We start from the raw sequence: 18,763 nt of genomic DNA on the forward strand, positions 1-18,763 counted from the left end.
GCTGCCTCTTTCCTACCCATTTGCTATGCTATACAAGACACGGCTATGACTGGTCTCCCCTGTAGCAATGCGCCGCAGAAATTGGGCAAAAACCCAGTGCTGACCACACTGGTCCAATAAAACTATAGGGAACACACGGGTGGCAAACACCGCTGAGAGGCCGCGCGTTTGAGCTTTTCTTGTTAAGCATCTGTACCGAGTGCTTGGGTGGTGATTGGTTGCGCGCCGGTTAATGATGATGATAATTTTCTGTCTACGACACACGGAAACCTCGACCATAACAGCTTTGCTGTAAACTGCGGTATAGGCCGCTATTTGCCTATTCCTTCGTTCACGGCATGGATTCCCGAATGTATGGGATGTGCCGGTGTTTTGAAGAGCGGGGCTGTTTATGGCAGCCGTTAGTGGTAGTTCATCAACAAAAAACTATCATCATCATGAACCAGCACGCGCTAGGTTCGCCCTCTTCTTCCACTACGTCATTGTCCGGCGTGGGATGTGATAATTACGATGGGTGAGAGAACGAGTACAGAGAGAGAAAAAAAGATAGAAACAAAGAGAAAGAGAGAAATTCTTGCTGGACAAGACTTATTCACGAAGCGGGATTCGAACCCGTGTACCCACGATTCGAAGGCCAGTATCGTAAGCACTCGTCTATCCAGGCACGCTAGCACAGCAACACATAGCCTTGTATAATAGTGTAGTATATTAAAAGAGTGGGACAGGAACTTAGGGTCAATGGAAGAGAAGTGAGAAGAGGGTGAGGAGGAGGGGAGAGAATAATGCATAGCGCATGAAGAAAGAGAGGAATAAAGAGAAACAAAGTCAAGAAAAACAGAAAGAGAAAGAAAGACGGAAAGACAGAGAATCAAAGAGAGACAAATATATAGACAGAAAGAGGAAGCGAGGAACAGAGGGAGAGAAAAAGGGAAGAAATGAAAGGAGAAAGATAGAAAGAACGAGAGACAGAAAGAACTATATAGAGATAGGCGGAAAAAAAGAAAAGAGGAAGAAGTAGAGAGAGAGAGAAAGAAGGAGAAAGAAAAATCACACCATCTCCGCTAAAGGGGACCATGAGGCGATGCGAAGCAGCCTTTCGGCATGTCGAGCCCGCGTTTCAGAGGGGGAGTGGAGAAGGGGAGGGGAAGTGGAAACGGAGAAAGTGGGGAAGGGGAGAGGGGGAGAGGGGAAGTAGGGAGGGGAGAGTGCGAAGTGACAGAGGGAGGGGGTAAGGGGAGAGGGGGAAGTTGGAGAGGGGTAAAGTGGGAGAGGAGGTATGTGGGGAGGGGTAAAGTGGGAGAGGATGGTGGCTAGAGGGGGAAGTGTGAAGGGCGAGAGCGAAGGGCTGTACGAATTCCCAATGAAAGATGGCGGTAACACCAGGTGGCGCTACCTGCGCCGTAGGTGCTTGCGGCGGCATTTGCCTGCTTTGCGTTTGGCCGCTAGACGTTAGTTTCACTTGTTTCTAATAATCGCTTATACCCCGCGCCCGTGCTGTTAAAAGCACTAGGTTTTGGTTTCGCTAAGAAGCATGTGTTCAAGTTCATAGCGGTGTTAAGCAAGAGGGGAAAAAACAGAAAACCAAGAATGCTTTTAAATCAGACCGAACTGGCGTGCCTCCAGGTTTTCATATTTATCGGTTTGCTTTGGCATGTTTAATCTGCAACAGTGTGCAAAAACTGGGCTAGTTGGTTGATTTTCGTGGTAAAAGCAGCGCAAAAAGTCGGCAACACGAGAAGAAAAACGATACAGTACAGGCGCTGAACTGTTCAGCGCTAGTACTGTGTCTTCCTATTATCGTATTCCTTTTGCACTGCTTTTAGCATATTCATAGGCTGTTTCAGTTGAACTAAACCACTTGCTCGGCTGCATGGCTCAGCTGACTTTAAAGTGTTTTTTCCTCTTGGTGAAATGTAAACTGTTTACAATCGTTCATAGCGAGTATATTGGCTGCAGTGCAGTGCGTTTTTTTTTTCTCTCTTAGTCCGCACGCACCTCCCCCCTTCATTTCCTCTGCATTGTAGGGGGTTCTATTGAGCGCGAAATGTTCAAAGCATTTACATTTTCCGGCTCCTTTTCCTTGAAAAAAATTGAAGTGGGGATCGGAATGCTGCAGCTGGAGGCTCTTTGATACTGAACATTTTATTTTATTATTTTAGCGATAGTTCTATCTATACAAGGACCAATGATTTTTGTTAACTTTAGATGAATACTAAATACATGCAACGGAAATGGTAAAGCATGTTTATTTATCACACATTTGTCATCCCATACTTATCTCAGACATTTGTTATCACATATACTTGCCTATCACGTCAAGAGGTCAAATTACTTGACCCTCCTCAACTTCAAGTGGTTTTGGCGCGCTTCCTTTGGACACTCCTGTCTGCTTTTCTTTTTTATTTTTTTGGTAAAGTACTTCGGTGCATCCGGGAACACCGTAGGCACAGCGTCTTCTGACAAACGCGGGGTGTCTCAACATCACCGTTTATATTGTGTTGGCATATTCTTTCAATGAAACTCACGTTGAAGTGCCGCTCGCAAACAACGATGTCCCTCGTCAGCTCTTTGTCAGTCCGCTTAATATTTCGAGCTCATTGCTCTCGCCTCGAGAGATTTTTCGGGACTTTAAAGACCGAAAGCTTCTCCGAGCACGATCTCGGAGAAGGGACGAAGTATGTACTTGCGCGATTTGACGGCATGGTTCGCAGAACACGTGGGTAAACAAACGACGACAGCGAAGGCGAGGCATCCGAACATGGTGACGGCACAGCACAGTGAAAGAGCGAGCCTAAGCCTAAGCAAGCGCGGCGAGCACCTACTACTACACCAGCGCCCCTTGCGGCGGCGAGAACATTCATTGCGTTTCGCGCAACCCTCTCCCACGGCGGGGATGCAGCGCCCGTCAGACTTCCCCCTCTAGCCACCATAGTTCGCGCATGCGCAGTAAGGGTGGTCACGCCGCACACCACCACCGCCACCGGATTGAACTCCGCCATAAGATGCTTCGCATCTAAAAAAATCACACCATCTCCCGCTAAAGGGGACCATGAGGCGATGCGAAGTAGCGTTTCGGCATGTCGAGCCCGCGTTTCAGAGTGAAAGTATGAGAGGGGAGTGGAGAGGGGAGGGGTAGTGCGAGCGGGGAGGGGGCATGGAGAGGGGAAATGGGTAGAGGGAAAGGGATTGCGCACGCGCATTAGGGGTGGTCACGCCGCACACCACCGGTTTGAACTCCGCCATAAGATGCTTCGCATCTAAAATAGGAGGAGCGAGAAATAGAAAAAATATATAGAGAGAGGAAGAAGAAATAGAAATAAGCAGAGACATAAAGAACACATAGAAAAACAAATGTCAGAAAAAAAGACAGAAGAAGATGAAGAAAGAAAGAGAAAAAGTGATAGAAAGAAGCTCGCGCAGCTCCACTCTTTCTTGAGGCTTGGCACGGCTATTGCGAAACGGACTTATGTTATAGCGCAAATATTATTTCGTCTTGAACGTGCTAAACAATGAAGATTTAAAAGTATAAAATATAAATGTAACTTTCGGATTAAAATCGAAGTTTTGTTCTCAAGGGTGGTGACATAGCCTAAGCTAGAGTTACTAGTACACTCTACGTAAACTGCGTTGAGAACTGCGGCTGAAGCCATTATTTCAACGTTTTCGGCATGTGTGTTTCGTCCGGTCGGTGTCTGCCTGGCCCGACACCTCAGCGCCTGCTGGGCACGTTAGCTCGGGGTGTAGTTTATCAGATAGCGCTAGAGAAGTACTTTACGAGCGGTATAGTGGTCGTGAAAGAAGCCGCGCGCGTAAAGTTCATTCCGCATTCGGTGCGATAAAAGAAATAAAATGAAGAAAAAATAGGCGAAAGCTCAACGCTAACTATTGGGAAGTGAACGAAAATATGCCTAAAGGTAGGACCAACAACACTGCAAAATATCTCTATCGCCTAAGACTGTGTACAAGACGCAAATAAAACATTAAAAAAAACCTGATCGTTGCAAAACGACGAGACGCCCATGCTTTACCAGCAGAATTCACGCTAACAATGATCACTGCTTTCATCGCGTAACGAAAAAGTGTAGTAATCTCACTCGCGCAACTGAAGCTGTAAAACAGGTGTAAACAAAGCCAACAGAATGCCTGAAGCCGCAAGCAGAAGGACTAGACAAATCCATGTACTACTCATCATTCTCGTGCTAGCTGAGTGGCTGAGTAGCTGAGGAGCTAGCTGGCGAAAGCTTCCTCTAGAAATTGTGGTAATAAACTTTATGATTCCATCACTAATGTTTTGAACCACCCCTTGGCCAGAAGGGCACGGCTGAACTTGAATTGATAGAGGCCCTCCATATAAGAAAAATACGCTTCCTGCCTTTATCAGCAACGCCCCAGTGGCCCCTCGCTATTCGGAGAGTGTGATATTATAGAAAGTTTGATGTGGGTGTTGCAGTGTGAGTTTCAAGGTTTTCGCTGCATTCGAAAGTTGACCGCTCACCAACAACATAGGAGTTACGCAGACAGCGCAGTGCACAGGGCAGCATAGATGGAAAGATCATTTTTAGCATAGTCAGCGGCAGACACTGTCTAAAGCGTTGTATATATTTATATTTAGATAACTTCAGGTGTCACATTTGTTTTGTCAGATCAGCTGTTAGTCATATGTATATGGTTCAAGGCGCCTCACATTGCAGTGATAGATTGGTTTGGAACAAATCAGATATCATCATATCACCTTGGCAATATTGTCTGTTAGTGCTCATTAATACTGTGTATAACAAAGACAACAAACCCTTAAAATTAACACTTCATTCCTTCATTCATAGCGAGGGTCTCGTTCTGGCAGACTTGATGCTTTCAGGTAGTATGCGAGGGATTATTGGTCAGCTGCCATGGCTCGTAATAGGTTCACGTAGTACGTGGCGCCAACAGGCAGAAAAGGAGTGTTACACACTCGCCGTTATGGCTACTGGCGGCGCTGACTGACGCTCCCGCGTTTAAATGTACATATATACCCTATAAAGTGGACGGGAGGGATGGCCGCCGTGTTAGCTCAGTTGGTAGAGCATCGGACGCGTCATTATCGAAGGTCGCAGGTTCGGTCCCTGCCCGCGGCAAGCAATCTTTTCGTCCACTTTTCTTTCTTCACATTTACCATACATTTATTACTAAAAACATCCCCTATACTTCCTTTGGCATTATTGTCGGTTAGTGCTCATTAATATTGTGTATAGCAAAGAAAACGAACCCTTAAAATTAACACTTCTTTCCTTCATTGACGGGGTACATTATTCAACGCATATAAGCATCTAGAATATGACTGCACCGAAATGTACACTTTGCGCTATGTTTTAAAAGCACCAGACCAGCTTCTGCCGGTACTTTTCGGCCTAGTTTCATTGAAATTGCTATTACATCTCAGGGGCGTCGGCACGAAGCAGGAATTGTTGGGTTAGCAGGCGGTGAGAACCTCTCGGTCCTGCAGCATGCTCATTTTGCTTGCAGTGGCATTCCAGACTTAAAAGATTAGATACCACGCAGTATCAGCTTAGAAATAGAGTTAAGCTACTAAGAGAAAGGGGCGGATTCCATTATTAGCCACAGCAACCACATTTTAAAGGGGGCGATATACAAAAATGCCTTTTTACATTGATTTATGTACGCGGGCGTCAAAATTATGGTGGAGCCCTACAAGTACGTGTCCCCGGTGTGCAGCTTAGGAAAATAAGCCGCCTGTGAACGGAAACAAACTGCGGTAATAAAACCACGGCGAAAGAATCACCCCAGTGCCTGGTCTCTTGTGCTTTCGCCGTCTTTTCTTTAGCTCTGTTTGTTCCCGTCCAAATGACGTACCGACCAGCCCAGGTAGGAGCACTCTTCAAGATAAACAGTTCCAACAAGCAAGTTAGAAGTGCCGTGCAGTCAACAATGACATAAGGCTGGGTGTACCAGCAAGCTGTGTAGAAAGGAAAACATCGGATCAAATATCTGAGTGGAAGGAGCCATGCTTGAATATGTAACAGGAGCTCGTACATATTTATGATCCGTTTCTTGAACACATCCCACTTTACCTAAAAAGACGATATTGCATTATAAATTTGAAGATTACGTGGCAGCTCATCGTTCAACGTCACTTCTCAGAGTGCAACTAGCGGGCAAAGATTGTGCCTCTGTGTAGCTGGTCAAATTACAAGTATACCCCGTAAATGAAGAACGTTTGGCACCATTGTAGTGAAAAAGTTGGGCTAATGCTGCAATGCAGCGCGACACATGGTAAATAAAGTTTTGCACACCACCTAAAAACTTGGTGCTGGTTTCCAGGTTCAAAAGATTACATTTGAGGCAAGCCTCGCCACACAGTAAAACGCTAGCCAATATGTGCAAAGGAAAACGGGCTTTTATAAACTCATTGCGCAGCCTATTCTCGCCTGCTAGAAGCTATGTTATTTTTACGTTTCACTCTTTCTTTTAGATCAGAAGAATCGCTTTACCTGTTTCGCATATCGTACCTCTGGATCAGTTTCTTTGGCATTTTTATAACAATTGCAATAGGTGTATTGGTCAGCGCACTCACAGGTAATGATTGCAACCATTTCTTGTCTATGAGTCAATAAGTGTCATTTTTCGCAGAGAAAGAAATTGAGTTCGTCGTCGTGTTTCTTGTCTGTTCAAGTAAACGAAGAGTTATGCTATACTCTTGTGAGAAACGCTGAAGTCGAATTGCAACTTTGTGCGAAAGGAAACTGACGCGATGAACCTGCAGGGTGCGCTCATGCAGGGTAATGTATATCCCTATGTGCAAGAAATTCGTGGAGTCATCTGAAATACAGAACGCTTATATGGATAAACCACCATAATAGCTTAGCGGCTTATGTCACGCGCTCAACGTCAAGCGATTACCTGGGTCAAGCCTCTACGATGACCACATGAAAAAAGACACCCGATTAACTCAATTAAGCTACATGTAAGACAACCTAAGCTGGTCAAAATTAATGCAGGGGTCAGTATCAGGGCGTGCCTAATATTCATATCATACATATGGCACATAAAGACGCAAAATTAATATATTACTAGTGATAGCGATGTGCACATGCACAATTAGTGTATAGTAATATCGATAGAGTATCGTACACGTTAAAGTGGAGTGTGCACTAAGGCCTATCTACCAGATAGCTTCCATGCAATCGTCTTCTTGCCAAAAGCTGTGCTGAACCCTTTGCATTCCGCCTGCGCAAGATCTGCAGAGGGTACATTCGTTTTACCTAATGCATAAGACGCAGACCTAGACCTTCATTTGTGTGATGTTTGCAGGTGCGAGTTCTTGTTTTTTTTTTGTCATTATTACGAGTACTGATAGAGATAAGCTAAGCCATCATTTGCTGTGTGTCTTGAAGATGTTCATTCCGTAACTTTTTCCTATTTATGATTACATGAAACAATAAACTTCGAAGTCCAAATAGAGATTAGAAAATGTTCGCATGCTTTCTCAGGAGTTCTTATAAAATGGCGTCGAAGATGTTGCACCGAAAACAAAACTAAGCTCGCTGGCAATAAGTAGAACAAGCACATCCACTGCTTAACCTCTTCTATTCATTGTTATTTTGTCGAAGTCAAATATGCGATTTGCACATGACTGTAAAGGTGTCGTAAAACTTTCTTGAACTGCTTAACATAGCGTTCAAATGATCGGGTAGGAAACCTACTTTATTCTAGGAGAGATGTGGAGCAAAGAAGAGCAACCCGAGTTAAGCAGTGACTTACTTGTCAGAATATGGAGGAAACGAACGCATAATCGGGACGAATCGCAACTCCAGGTGAATATTTCAACATGAATAACTTGAATTTGGAAGACACAAGCTGTATTTACGTTTATCAAATTAATTTACCTAATAACGGTTTGCGCTTTCAGGCAATGAAGACATCAAAGAACGACGGGCACGGAGGTGGTACAGAAGATCAAGACCTTCTGAACCTTGGAGCACATAGTCATGTGTAAAATCGGCTATATTGAAATATGTTGAGGAGGACGTGTAATAACATTAGTATCTATGCGTTCGGATAAAGGATTTTTGCCGAAACATTTATTATTATTATTAACAACATTGAGAATGGAGTGTCCTTCCTTCTAACATGACGAATCGCCATCGACACCTTGAGTTTCAAAGGTTTCAAATTTACCATTAAAGACTATCTCACAAGTCACTCCACTTAGCAGTACTGACACGACACAAATATCTGAAAGTGAGAGAACTTGTAGGATAGATATGTGTGCACACACACGCATCATCTACGAAATATCAACGTGTAATAATAATAATAATAATAATAATAATAATAATAATAATAATAATAATAATAATAATAATAATAATAATAATAATAATGATGATGATAATGATCACAATATTAATGAGTTTATTTGCCGACTAGCGCAACCCTTTGTATTTGGCATTGAGGCAATATTGCATATATATATATATATATATATATATATATATATATATATATATATATATATATATATATATATATATATATATATATTGTCACGTGGTCGTGACGTCGACGAACACAGCAGTCGGCGTTTGTAGGATGAAACTGTTTATTTGGCCGAACTTGTGGCCGGAAAATGAGAACTAGAACTACAGCAATGCACGCTGTACAATGATAGCGGCGAACAGGGCGTCGTCCGTCGATCAACTGACAAGCGGTGAAGCGCGTCGGCATTTAAACATGTGCCGTCGAATATTCCAGCGTTATCGCTGGCTGTCGTGCAAATTCTAGAATAAGCTCGAGTGTGCGCGTCTTGCGCGCAATCTTAACAAAATGATCTACAATGATCGCGAAGGTTCTCGAACAACGAGGCGCGGTTCGCGCTGAGCGTTGCTGACAGTCTTTGTGGCCGAAAACCGAATACAGCAAAAGTGATAAAGAAACGCACGTGGCAATGCCCCCCTCTGAAAAAGCATCGTCCCGATGCTTAAAACAGAACAGGCCAATGCATGCAACAATAAATAACAAGAATAAAGCGACAAAGTACAATAAACAATAAGCACAAGAAAGAAAGCACAATAATAAAGCAAAATGACAGTCCTCAGATTCGCTAACGTGCGTAATATGGTTTGAGGCGCACGACATGGACGACTTCAGGTCGTGCACGGCGCCGCTGAGAGTTCGTAATGCCATCAGGGACAACCTCGTAGTCGAGTGCGCCGAGGCGTCGAAGTACCCTGTACGGTCCGAAGTATCGTCGAAGAAGCTTCTCACTGAGTCCCCGTCGGCGTATTGGCGTCCATACCCATACACGGTCACCGGGTTGGTATTCCATGTGGCGTCGTCGAAGGTTGTAGCGGCGGCTGTCAGTCGTCTGCTGGTTCTTGATCCGTAGGCGGGCGAGCTGTCGTGCTTCTTCGGCGCGCTGTAAGTAAGCGGCGGCGTCGAGATTTTCTTCGTCGGTGACGTTGGGTAGCATGGCGTCGAGCGTCGTCGCCGGGCTTCTTCCGTAGACCAACTTGTACGGCGTCATCTGCGTCGTTTCTTGGACGGCCGTGTTGTAAGCGAAGGTCACGTACGGAAGGATGGCGTCCCACGTCTTGTGCTCAACGTCGACGTACATGGCCAGCATGTCGGCGATGGTCTTATTTAGACGCTCGGTGAGGCCATTGGTCTGTGGGTGGTAGGCGGTGGTGCGGCGGTGGCTCGTCTCGCTGTATTTGAAGATCGCCTGAGTTAGGTCCGCCGTAAAGGCGGTACCTCTGTCTGTTATGAGGACCTCTGGGGCGCCATGACGCAAGACGATGTGCTCCACGAAGAACTTGGCTACCTCGGCGGCACTGCCTTTGGGCAAGGCCTTTGTCTCGGCGTAACGGGTGAGGTAGTCAGTTGCTACGACGATCCACTTGTTGCCGGAAGTCGACGTCGGGAACGGCCCCAGTAGGTCCATCCCGATTTGCTGGAACGGCCGGTGAGGTGGTTCGATTGGCTGCAGAAGCCCCGCTGGCCTAGTCGGCGGTGTCTTCCGTCGCTGGCAATCTCGGCAAGTCTTAACGTAGTGGGCGACGTCGGCAGGAAGGCGTGGCCAGTAGTATTTTTCCTGTATCCTCGCGAGCGTGCGGGAAAAGCCGAGGTGGCCCGCCGCCGGGTCGTCGTGCAGGGCCTGCAGAACCTCTGGTCGCAGTGCCGAAGGTACAACGATGAGGTAGTCGGCCCGGGCCGGAGAGAAGTTCTTCTTTACGAGGACGTCGTTTTTCAAGAGAAATGACGCCAATCCCCGCCTGAATACTTTTGGAACAACGGTGGTCCTGCCCTTGAGGTATTCCACAAGGCCCCTGAGTTCCGGGTCGGCTTGCTGTCGTTCAGCGAAGTCGTCGGCACTTATGGTTCCCAAGAAGCAGTCATCATCGTGGTCGTCCTGCGGCGGTGCGTCGACGGGGGCACGAGACAAGCAGTCGGCGTCGGAGTGTTTTCTTCCGGACTTGTAAACGACTGTAACGTCGAATTCTTGAAGTCTTAGGCTCCACCGTGCGAGGCGACCTGAAGGGTCCTTCAAGTTGGCTAGCCAACACAAGGCGTGGTGGTCGCTCACAACTTTGAAGGGCCGGCCGTAGATGTAGGGGCGAAACTTTGATGTAGCCCAGATGATGGCCAGACACTCCTTTTCTGTTGTGGAATAGTTGATTTCTGCCTTTGATAGCGACCGGCTAGCATAACTGATGACCCTTTCCAATCCGTCGGTCTTCTGCACAAGGACGGCGCCGAGTCCTACGCTGCTTGCGTCGGTGTGGATTTCCGTATCGGCGTGCTCGTCGAAATGCGCAAGTATCGGAGGCGTCTGCAGGCGTCGTTTCAATTCTTGAAATGCCTGAACTTGCGACGTTTCCCACCTGAATTCGACGTCGGCCTTCGTGAGTTGCGTCAGTGGCTCGGCGATCCGTGAAAATTCCTTGACGAAACGTCTGTAATAGGCGCACAAGCCGAGAAAACGGCGTACGGCCTTCTTGTCGGTGGGCGTCGGGAAGTCAGCGATGGCAGCTGTTTTCCGCGGGTCCGGGCGAACACCATCCTTGCTGATCACATGACCCAAGAACAAGAGCTCCTCGTACGCGAAGCGGCACTTTTCAGGCTTCAAAGTGAGTCCGGAGGTCTTGATTGCTTGAAGTACAGCTTCAAGGCGCCGAAGGTGTTCGTCGAAGTTTGAGGAAAACACAACGACGTCGTCCAAGTACACGAGGCACGTCTGCCACTTCAAGCCGGCCAGTACTGTATCCATAACCCGTTGAAAAGTCGCAGGTGCCGAGCAAAGACCAAAAGGCATGACCTTGAACTCAAACAGGCCGTCTGGCGTTATAAAGGCAGTCTTTTCTCGGTCTCTCTCGTCGACTTCTATTTGCCAGTAACCGGTCTTGAGGTCCATCGACGAAAAGTACTTTGCGTTGTGTAATCGATCCAGGGTGTCGTCATCCGGGGAAGGGGATACACGTCCTTCTTCGTGACTTTGTTCAGGCGACGATAATCGACGCAAAAACGGAGAGTCCCATCCTTCTTCACCTAGCACCACGGGGGAATGCCCACGGACTCTTCGACGGCTGAATGATGTCGTCGCGTAGCATTTCGTCGACCTGTTTCTTCACGGCGTCCCGTTCCCGCGTCGAAACCCGGTAGGGACTCTGACGGAGTGGTCGAGCATTTTCTTCTGTTATAATGCGGTGCTTAGCAAGGGGCGTTTGTCGGACCCGCGATGACGACGAGAAACAGTCCTTGTTTTTCTGCAGAAGGCATCGAAGCTGTTGCTGTTGGCGAGCGGGAAGATTTGGGTTTACGTCGAAGGGTGGCTCAGCTGTTGGGGTAGTCGTCGTAGCTTCGTCGTAATCCGAAAAGGCAAATGCATCGCTGACGGCCAAGATTTCTTCGATGTATGCAATCGTCGTGCCCCTGCTCAGGTGTCTGTATTCTTGGCTGAAGTTCGTTAGCATCACGCTTCCTTTTCCTTCGTGCAACCGAGCAATGCCCCTTGCAACGCAGATGTCACGGTCTAGTAGCAAACGCTGATCGCTCTCGATGACACCTTCGATGTCTTCAGCTTTTTCGGTGCTGACGGGAATTATGACGCTGGAGCGAGGCGGGATGGTAACTTGATCCTCGAGCACGTTCAGGGCATGGTGACATGGATTCGTATCCGGCGGTGTCGTTTTGTCCGACGATAGGGTTATCGACTTGGTTCTTAAGTCAATGACGGCGCCATGATGGTTTAAGAAATCCATGCCAAGTATGACGTCCCTGGAGCAGTGTTGCAAGATTACGAAACTCGCAGGATACGTGCGATTATTGATTGTTACTCTTGCTGTGCAGACTCCAGACGGCGTTATTAGATGGCCTCTAGCGGTACGGATTTCGGGGCCTTCCCAAGCCGTTTTAACTTTCTTCAACTTCGTGGCGAAAGGCCCACTGATGACGCAATAGTCGGCTCCAGTGTCGACAAGAGCGGTGACGTTGTGGCCGTCAATGAGAACGTCGAGGTCGCTAGTTCGTCGTCTTGCGTTGCGGTTGGGTCGCGGCGTCGGGTCACGGCTGCGTCGGTTTGTTCCGCTGCTTCGACGTGGCGTCGTCAGGTCTTCCTCAGGCCGTGAAGTTTCGACGTTAGGGCTTCGTTCGGTCGTCGTCGGCGGAGGATCTTCGGTAGTTCGTCGTACATCAACCGCACCTCCATCGATTGCTGCCCTTAGTTTCCCGGATACGGGCTAGGCGACCGGCCCCGATTTGAGCCAGTGTATTGCCGGCGGTGCGGTGACATGTAGCGGCCCGGCGAAGGCGAGCGGGAAGGTCGTCGTTCTTGCCACTGTGTTCCGGTGAGGTAGTCGTCGATGTCGCGAGGCCGTTCGCCTTGCTGTGGGCGCGGCGCGTTGACGGCGAATCCTCGAAGCCCCATCTGTCGGTACTGACAGCGGCGGTACGTGTGGCCGGCCTCCCCGCAGTGGTAGCAGAGCGGGCGGTTGTCAGGGGCGCGCCAAACGTCGGTCTTCCTTAGCGTGTATCGCTGGCCGGCTGGTGGGCGGTATGACGTCGGTGGCGGCGGCGGTGGTGCCTGACGGCGGGACTGCTGGGGCGGCGCGGCGTCGTGACGTGGGCGAGGAGGGGGGGCGTTGCGTCGGGCTGCAGCAGCGTAGTTCATGGCTTGCGGCTGGGGCAGTGGTGGTTCAAGGTTGCCCAGCAACTGCTGGATTTCTGATCGAACGACCTCTGCGATCGAGTCCACTTGAGGCTGTGGTGAGGGTAATAGCTTGCGCAGTTCCTCCCGAACGATCGCTCGGATCGTTTCGCGCAGGTCGTCGGAGGCGAGGGCATGAACAGCTGGGCTGTCTTCAATCGTACGGCTATTGTACTGGCGGGTTCGTATTTCCATCGTCTTCTCAATCGTCGTCGCTTCTGAGATGAATTCTTGGACTGTCGAAGGTGGGTTCCGCATCAGACCAGCGAAGAGTTCTTGCTTTACCCCTCGCATGAGGAAGCGGACTTTCTTGTCCTCGGGCATGGCAGGGTCAGCGTGGCGAAATAGCCGGGTCATTTCCTCTGCAAATGTGGCCACGCTTTCATTTGGAAGTTGGAGCCGTGTCTCCAGCAAGGCTGCGGCCCTTTCCTTTCGGACGACGCTTGCGAACGTCTCCAGGAAAGCGCTGCGAAAGGCGTCGCAGGTTCGAAGAGTGGACTCCCGATTCTCGAACCAGGTCCTTGCTGCATCTTCCAGGTAAAAGTAGACGTGGCGCAGCTTGTCCTCGGAGTCCCAGTTGTTGAACGCTGAGACCCTTTCGAAGGTCTCGAGCCAGGTTTCCGGGTCTTCGAATGACGACCCGCGGAAAGTTGGCGGCTCCTTGGGCTGCTGGAGAAGTATCGGCGCAGGCTGCACGGGGTCGGTCATCGTCGCTGCGGTCGGTGTTGGGACCTGGGGCTGCCTGATGTTTTCGGGAAGGAGCCCGTACTCTGGCTGCAGTCCCTTCTGCCTGCGGCTTGTTCGACGATCCGGGTTTTCTTTTCCGTCGTCCTCCTCGCGGCTTGGGCTTGGGTCAGCGCTTCGCGGGGGCGTCCGGATCATGGAAGAAGCAGCACCTCCACCAGATGTCACGTGGTCGTGACGTCGACGAACACAGCAGTCGGCGTTTGTAGGATGAAACTGTTTATTTGGCCGAACTTGTGGCCGGAAAATGATAACTAGAACTACAGCAATGCACGCTGTACAATGATAGCGGCGAACAGGGCGTCGTCCGTCGATCAACTGACAAGCGGTGAAGCGCGTCGGCATTTTAAACATGTGCCGTCGAATATTCCAGCGTTATCGCTGGCTGTCGTGCAAATTCTAGAATAAGCTCGAGTGTGCGCGTCTTGCGCGCAATCTTAACAAAATGATCTACAATGATCGCGAAGGTTCTCGAACAACGAGGCGCGGTTCGCGCTGAGCGTTGCTGACAGTCTTTGTGGCCGAAAACCGAATACAGCAAAAGTGATAAAGAAACGCACGTGGCAATATATATATATATATATATATATATATATATATATATATATATATATATATATATATATATATATATATATATATATATAGTTTAAAAAATAAAGCACGTAGGAAAAATTGTTCAGTAAAGGATTCATTCTAAAAAGACAGGGCGTGCAAACAAGCACACAAGAAAGAAGTCAGGACACCACAAACACCGACTAACAACTGAAGAGACGCACAACGGCTGAAAAGGAAAGAAGGCACGAAAATTTATCTGCGCATGCCCATGCAACAGGCGAACCTATCAATCCGGCACGCGTGGCGGTCTACGTTGAAGATAACTGTTAAGGCATTTGATTTCATCTTTATGCAAGTTAATCGACGGTTGGCTCACGCATGCGCTACCACTATTCTCGATATGCCATGCTTCAATCATCAGGCGCGTTTCTTCATTTCTATGACGGTACAACACTGCGCATTCATCGAATTTTGGCGTGCACTTGCAATCTCGTCAATGTAAAGATAGATTAGAAGGTGAGCCTCCTGTTAGCGATCTCTTATGTTCCAACAATCTCTGGTTAATGCATCGGCCCGTTTGTCCTACGTAGAAGCGACCGCAGCTGAAAGGGACCTTATACACCACACTCGTACGGCAATCAGTGAATTTGTTGGTGTGTTTTACGAAACAAATATCGGTCCGCTTCTTGTCTTTTACTCGCTCATTCTTCCTCTGCACAGCGGCACAAATCTTACCTAGCTTAGGCAGCCGTGAAAACAACATTAACGCCGTATCTAGTTCCTACTTTCTTTAGCCTGCGAGACACGCAATGAATGTACGGTATCCCTACGACACGTTTCTTCCTATCGCTTTCTGCAACCATGCTCGGACGTAACATAATAGACTTCTTTAAACGTTCAGCGACCCTGGCCACTGCATCACGAGGATACCCTACATCTAAAAGATGTGTAACCTGTGCGTTAAAGCTATCACTCATTTCGTGCTCACACGACTTGGTGAGGGCTGATTTAAGGTAAGACATGGCGATACCGTTTTTTACAACCTTCGAGTGCTTCGACGAAAAATTTAACAGCGGTTTCGAAGATCTAGGAGAATACTGCCAGCACACGTGGTTCTTCTGGAACGTTATGGAAATGTCTAGAAATTGTATTCCATTATTCTGAGGCACCTCTTTAGTAAAGCTCAGCCCACCTCCATTAATTTCAAATTTTTTCGCTCACGGAAGTTACCACCCTTTCAAAGTCCTCACCACTACAAAAGATCAAGTAATCGTCCACATAACGAAAAACCTTAATAACCGAATTACCTAAGGCGCCTTCCAAAAGATTGTCAATCTTGCTAAGGTATAAATCACTAAGGACCGGAGCAACCTTAGAACCAATACAAATCCCTGATTTCTGCACATAAACGCCTTCCTTCCAACCTACAAGCGTCGACTTTAAATACATGGAAAGGATTTCTAGAAATGCCCCGGTAGAAACACCACATATATCGGTGAAAACCGTCTGGTGCGCTTGTTCGTTAATACATTCAATGACACCATTTGACAAGTCCTCATGCGGCAAAGAATAATACAGGTCTTCAATATCCATACTAAAAGCTTTACAACAGCCGGGGTTCTCCTCTGAGAGGAACTGAACTAGCGCCTGAGAATTACGCATACGAAAAGGGTCTGAAAAACTCAGAGGTTAAGCAGTTCTGCAAATAACTAGATACAGCGACTTGCCAGGTGCCTTGCTCTGAAACGATTGCTCGAAATGGGATCTCGTTCTTATGTGTTTTGGCTGAAAAGACAATTCTAAAGTAAGTGATTTAGCCTTCTTGACATTACAAGCTACTCTCTCAAGGTCATGTCTTAACAAAAGGTCGACAGCACGTTGCCTGACTACCGATGGCTTAAGTTTTACCGTCCTAAAATTCTTTTCTATGGCTGTTAATGCTTTTTCTGAGAACAACCTGTCCGGCATAATTACAAAATATCCTTCCTTATCTGAAATTACTGGCCTGAGTTTCTTTTCGACACAGTAATTAACCAAAGGCCGGACAGGATCAGACCACTCGAGATGCATATTACAACCCTTGATGCTAGCAACGCAGTCTGAAATGCAGTGGGAACGCTCTTCTTCAGGAACAAGTCTAGTGATTGTACGCGGCAAACTTAAAACGTCTATTGGTTTCAGGTTCGGCTTAAAGCAGTATTTAGGACCTATTGCTAGGGTTTTGCAGTGACTGTCATCTAAGGCAGCTCCTCCAAGGACTAGCAAGTTATTTTGCGGTGAAACAGTAGAAATAATCTTCCTCTTACATGGTTGAAGTTCTCGAAGTTTTACCCTCCATATGAATTCCGCATGCTGGTTAGCTACCCTCATCCAGTCGGCGTACGTCTGCTTCTGGCGGCGATCGTCACGCGAAGTCGAGCAACGGATGCGCAGATAAGTTTTCGTGCCTTCTTTCCTTTTCAGCCGTTGGGCGTCTCTTCAGTTGTTAGTCGGTGTTTGTGGTGTCCTGACTTCTTTCTTGTGTCCTTGTTTGCACGCCCTGTCTTTTTAGAATGAATACTTACCAACTAGCTCAGCTCTCTGTTATTCTAAGCTTCAGTAAAGGACTGACGTTTCGGCCGCGGAACTGGCCTTCGTCGGAGTCGGAGTGACTTTTTTTGAACTTTTACTTCCGGGTCCTTTGTTAGCACTTCATTGTTATATATATATATATATATATATATATATATATATATATATATATATATATATATATATATATATATATATATATTATATATATATATATATATATATATATATATATATATATATATACTCGATGTGCAGCATCGTTGCACCTGTGGCACCTGTTCCTATTGTTATTCACAGTGTCGAGCGCCCATCACCTGTCTGTTGCTCTCGAAGCGTAGCACTTTTGACTGTGTTGTACATATTATTCACTTGTTGCATTGTTATTCTGCACCACGATGTGTAGCCACACACTTATAAATAGTGTCTGTCACGGGCAGTACATTCATTCTGACGAAGGCTGGCTTACCAGCCGAAACGTTAATAAAACTACATTTCGTACGCGAGTCCTTCTTTTCACCCATCTATCGTACCGGACCCATCGATCTTCATACCGAAAGTGTATATATATATATATATATATATATATATATTCTAACCATCTTTCTCATTCGACGCACTCTGTGCCTAAACAACATTTATAAAAAGTTAGCTCAATCGTTACGGAGCCGTTTATTTCACTTCCCTCTATCACATACCTTCAGCGTCGTAGATAACGTCTTCCCAGCTGTATCATCTCGACCTTTACCTCAGCGTTTCAGCAGTCAGGAAACGTGAGGTGCGGCATGACTAAGCCATAAGTGGCCAAAGCTGCCCAATTGATGTTTTGTCAGCACTTTGCTAAAGTGCTTTCCCACGTCGAGAATAGCAGAGGTCACTGGTGGCGCCAGACTGACATTATCCTTAGTTTGGCAACGAGCGTGACCTACAAATTATCACAGCCCAAAGCGCTCAGACACTCTTGGTTATGAAATGTGAAACCGTGAGCAGTTCTGGAAACTCATTCATGACAGCTGCGAAGAAGTGACATAATGTGTGCGGCGCCGTTCATTATAAACGTTTCGATTTGGTCTAGCTGTTCACTACATGCGATGCGTGCGGCCCATGGCTACGTCCGAGTATTCTGTGCCAATTATTTACGCGTTCACAAAAAGAAGATTGCTGAGAAAAACATTTTCATTGCGCAATTTTTTTCCTTGCTCTTTTTGTTGTTATCTACCTCCCGAAGCTACTGTCATAGGCTGAGGATCTTCGCGACACCTGCGAGGTCTGCTAGCATTACTTTACGCGCATCAAGAAAAACCTGTCTACATCTAACCGTGATGAGGTAGACGAAGCATTTCTGAAGGAAGAAGAAGCGACTGATATCTTGAATAGGCGCGCCCACCTTTCCTCTGATGCTTGCAGACAAGGTTGTAGGCTGCAAAATGAGTACGCGTTAGCCCTTTAGGGGGCGGCAGCAGCCTACTTTCGCACACGCTAGACACAAATAAAATCTGAGAACACATTTTTCTTGACGAAAAGCCACCAGAGCAAGGTTTTGCTCCAGCAGGGGATAATTAAAACTGAGCTGGTAACAACCATCAGTTGCACTGAATTGAGCACACACAGCAAGGGTCATTTTGGCCCGTTATATCTCGTGAACAAAGCAAATGAAGACATATGATATTAAAACCGTGTGTTTACTGA

At 47.2% G+C, this 18,763-nt stretch overlaps 1 protein-coding gene across 1 annotated transcript in view; it reads left to right on the forward strand.

The window, feature by feature from the left end:
- Window positions 1-7,993, forward strand: part of LOC119399384 (sodium-coupled monocarboxylate transporter 1) — an 86,963-nt gene extending 78,970 nt beyond the window's left edge. The window contains exons 15-17 of the mRNA XM_037666199.2: window positions 6,470-6,573; window positions 7,711-7,811; window positions 7,907-7,993. Of these exons, the coding sequence (XP_037522127.1) occupies window positions 6,470-6,573; window positions 7,711-7,811; window positions 7,907-7,993 (292 nt within the window). The remainder of the gene's footprint in view (window positions 1-6,469; window positions 6,574-7,710; window positions 7,812-7,906) is intronic.
- The last annotated feature ends 10,770 nt before the right edge of the window (window positions 7,994-18,763 follow it).

This window comes from Rhipicephalus sanguineus, chromosome 7 (assembly GCF_013339695.2).
Source record: "Rhipicephalus sanguineus isolate Rsan-2018 chromosome 7, BIME_Rsan_1.4, whole genome shotgun sequence".
NCBI lineage: Eukaryota > Metazoa > Arthropoda > Arachnida > Ixodida > Ixodidae > Rhipicephalus > Rhipicephalus sanguineus.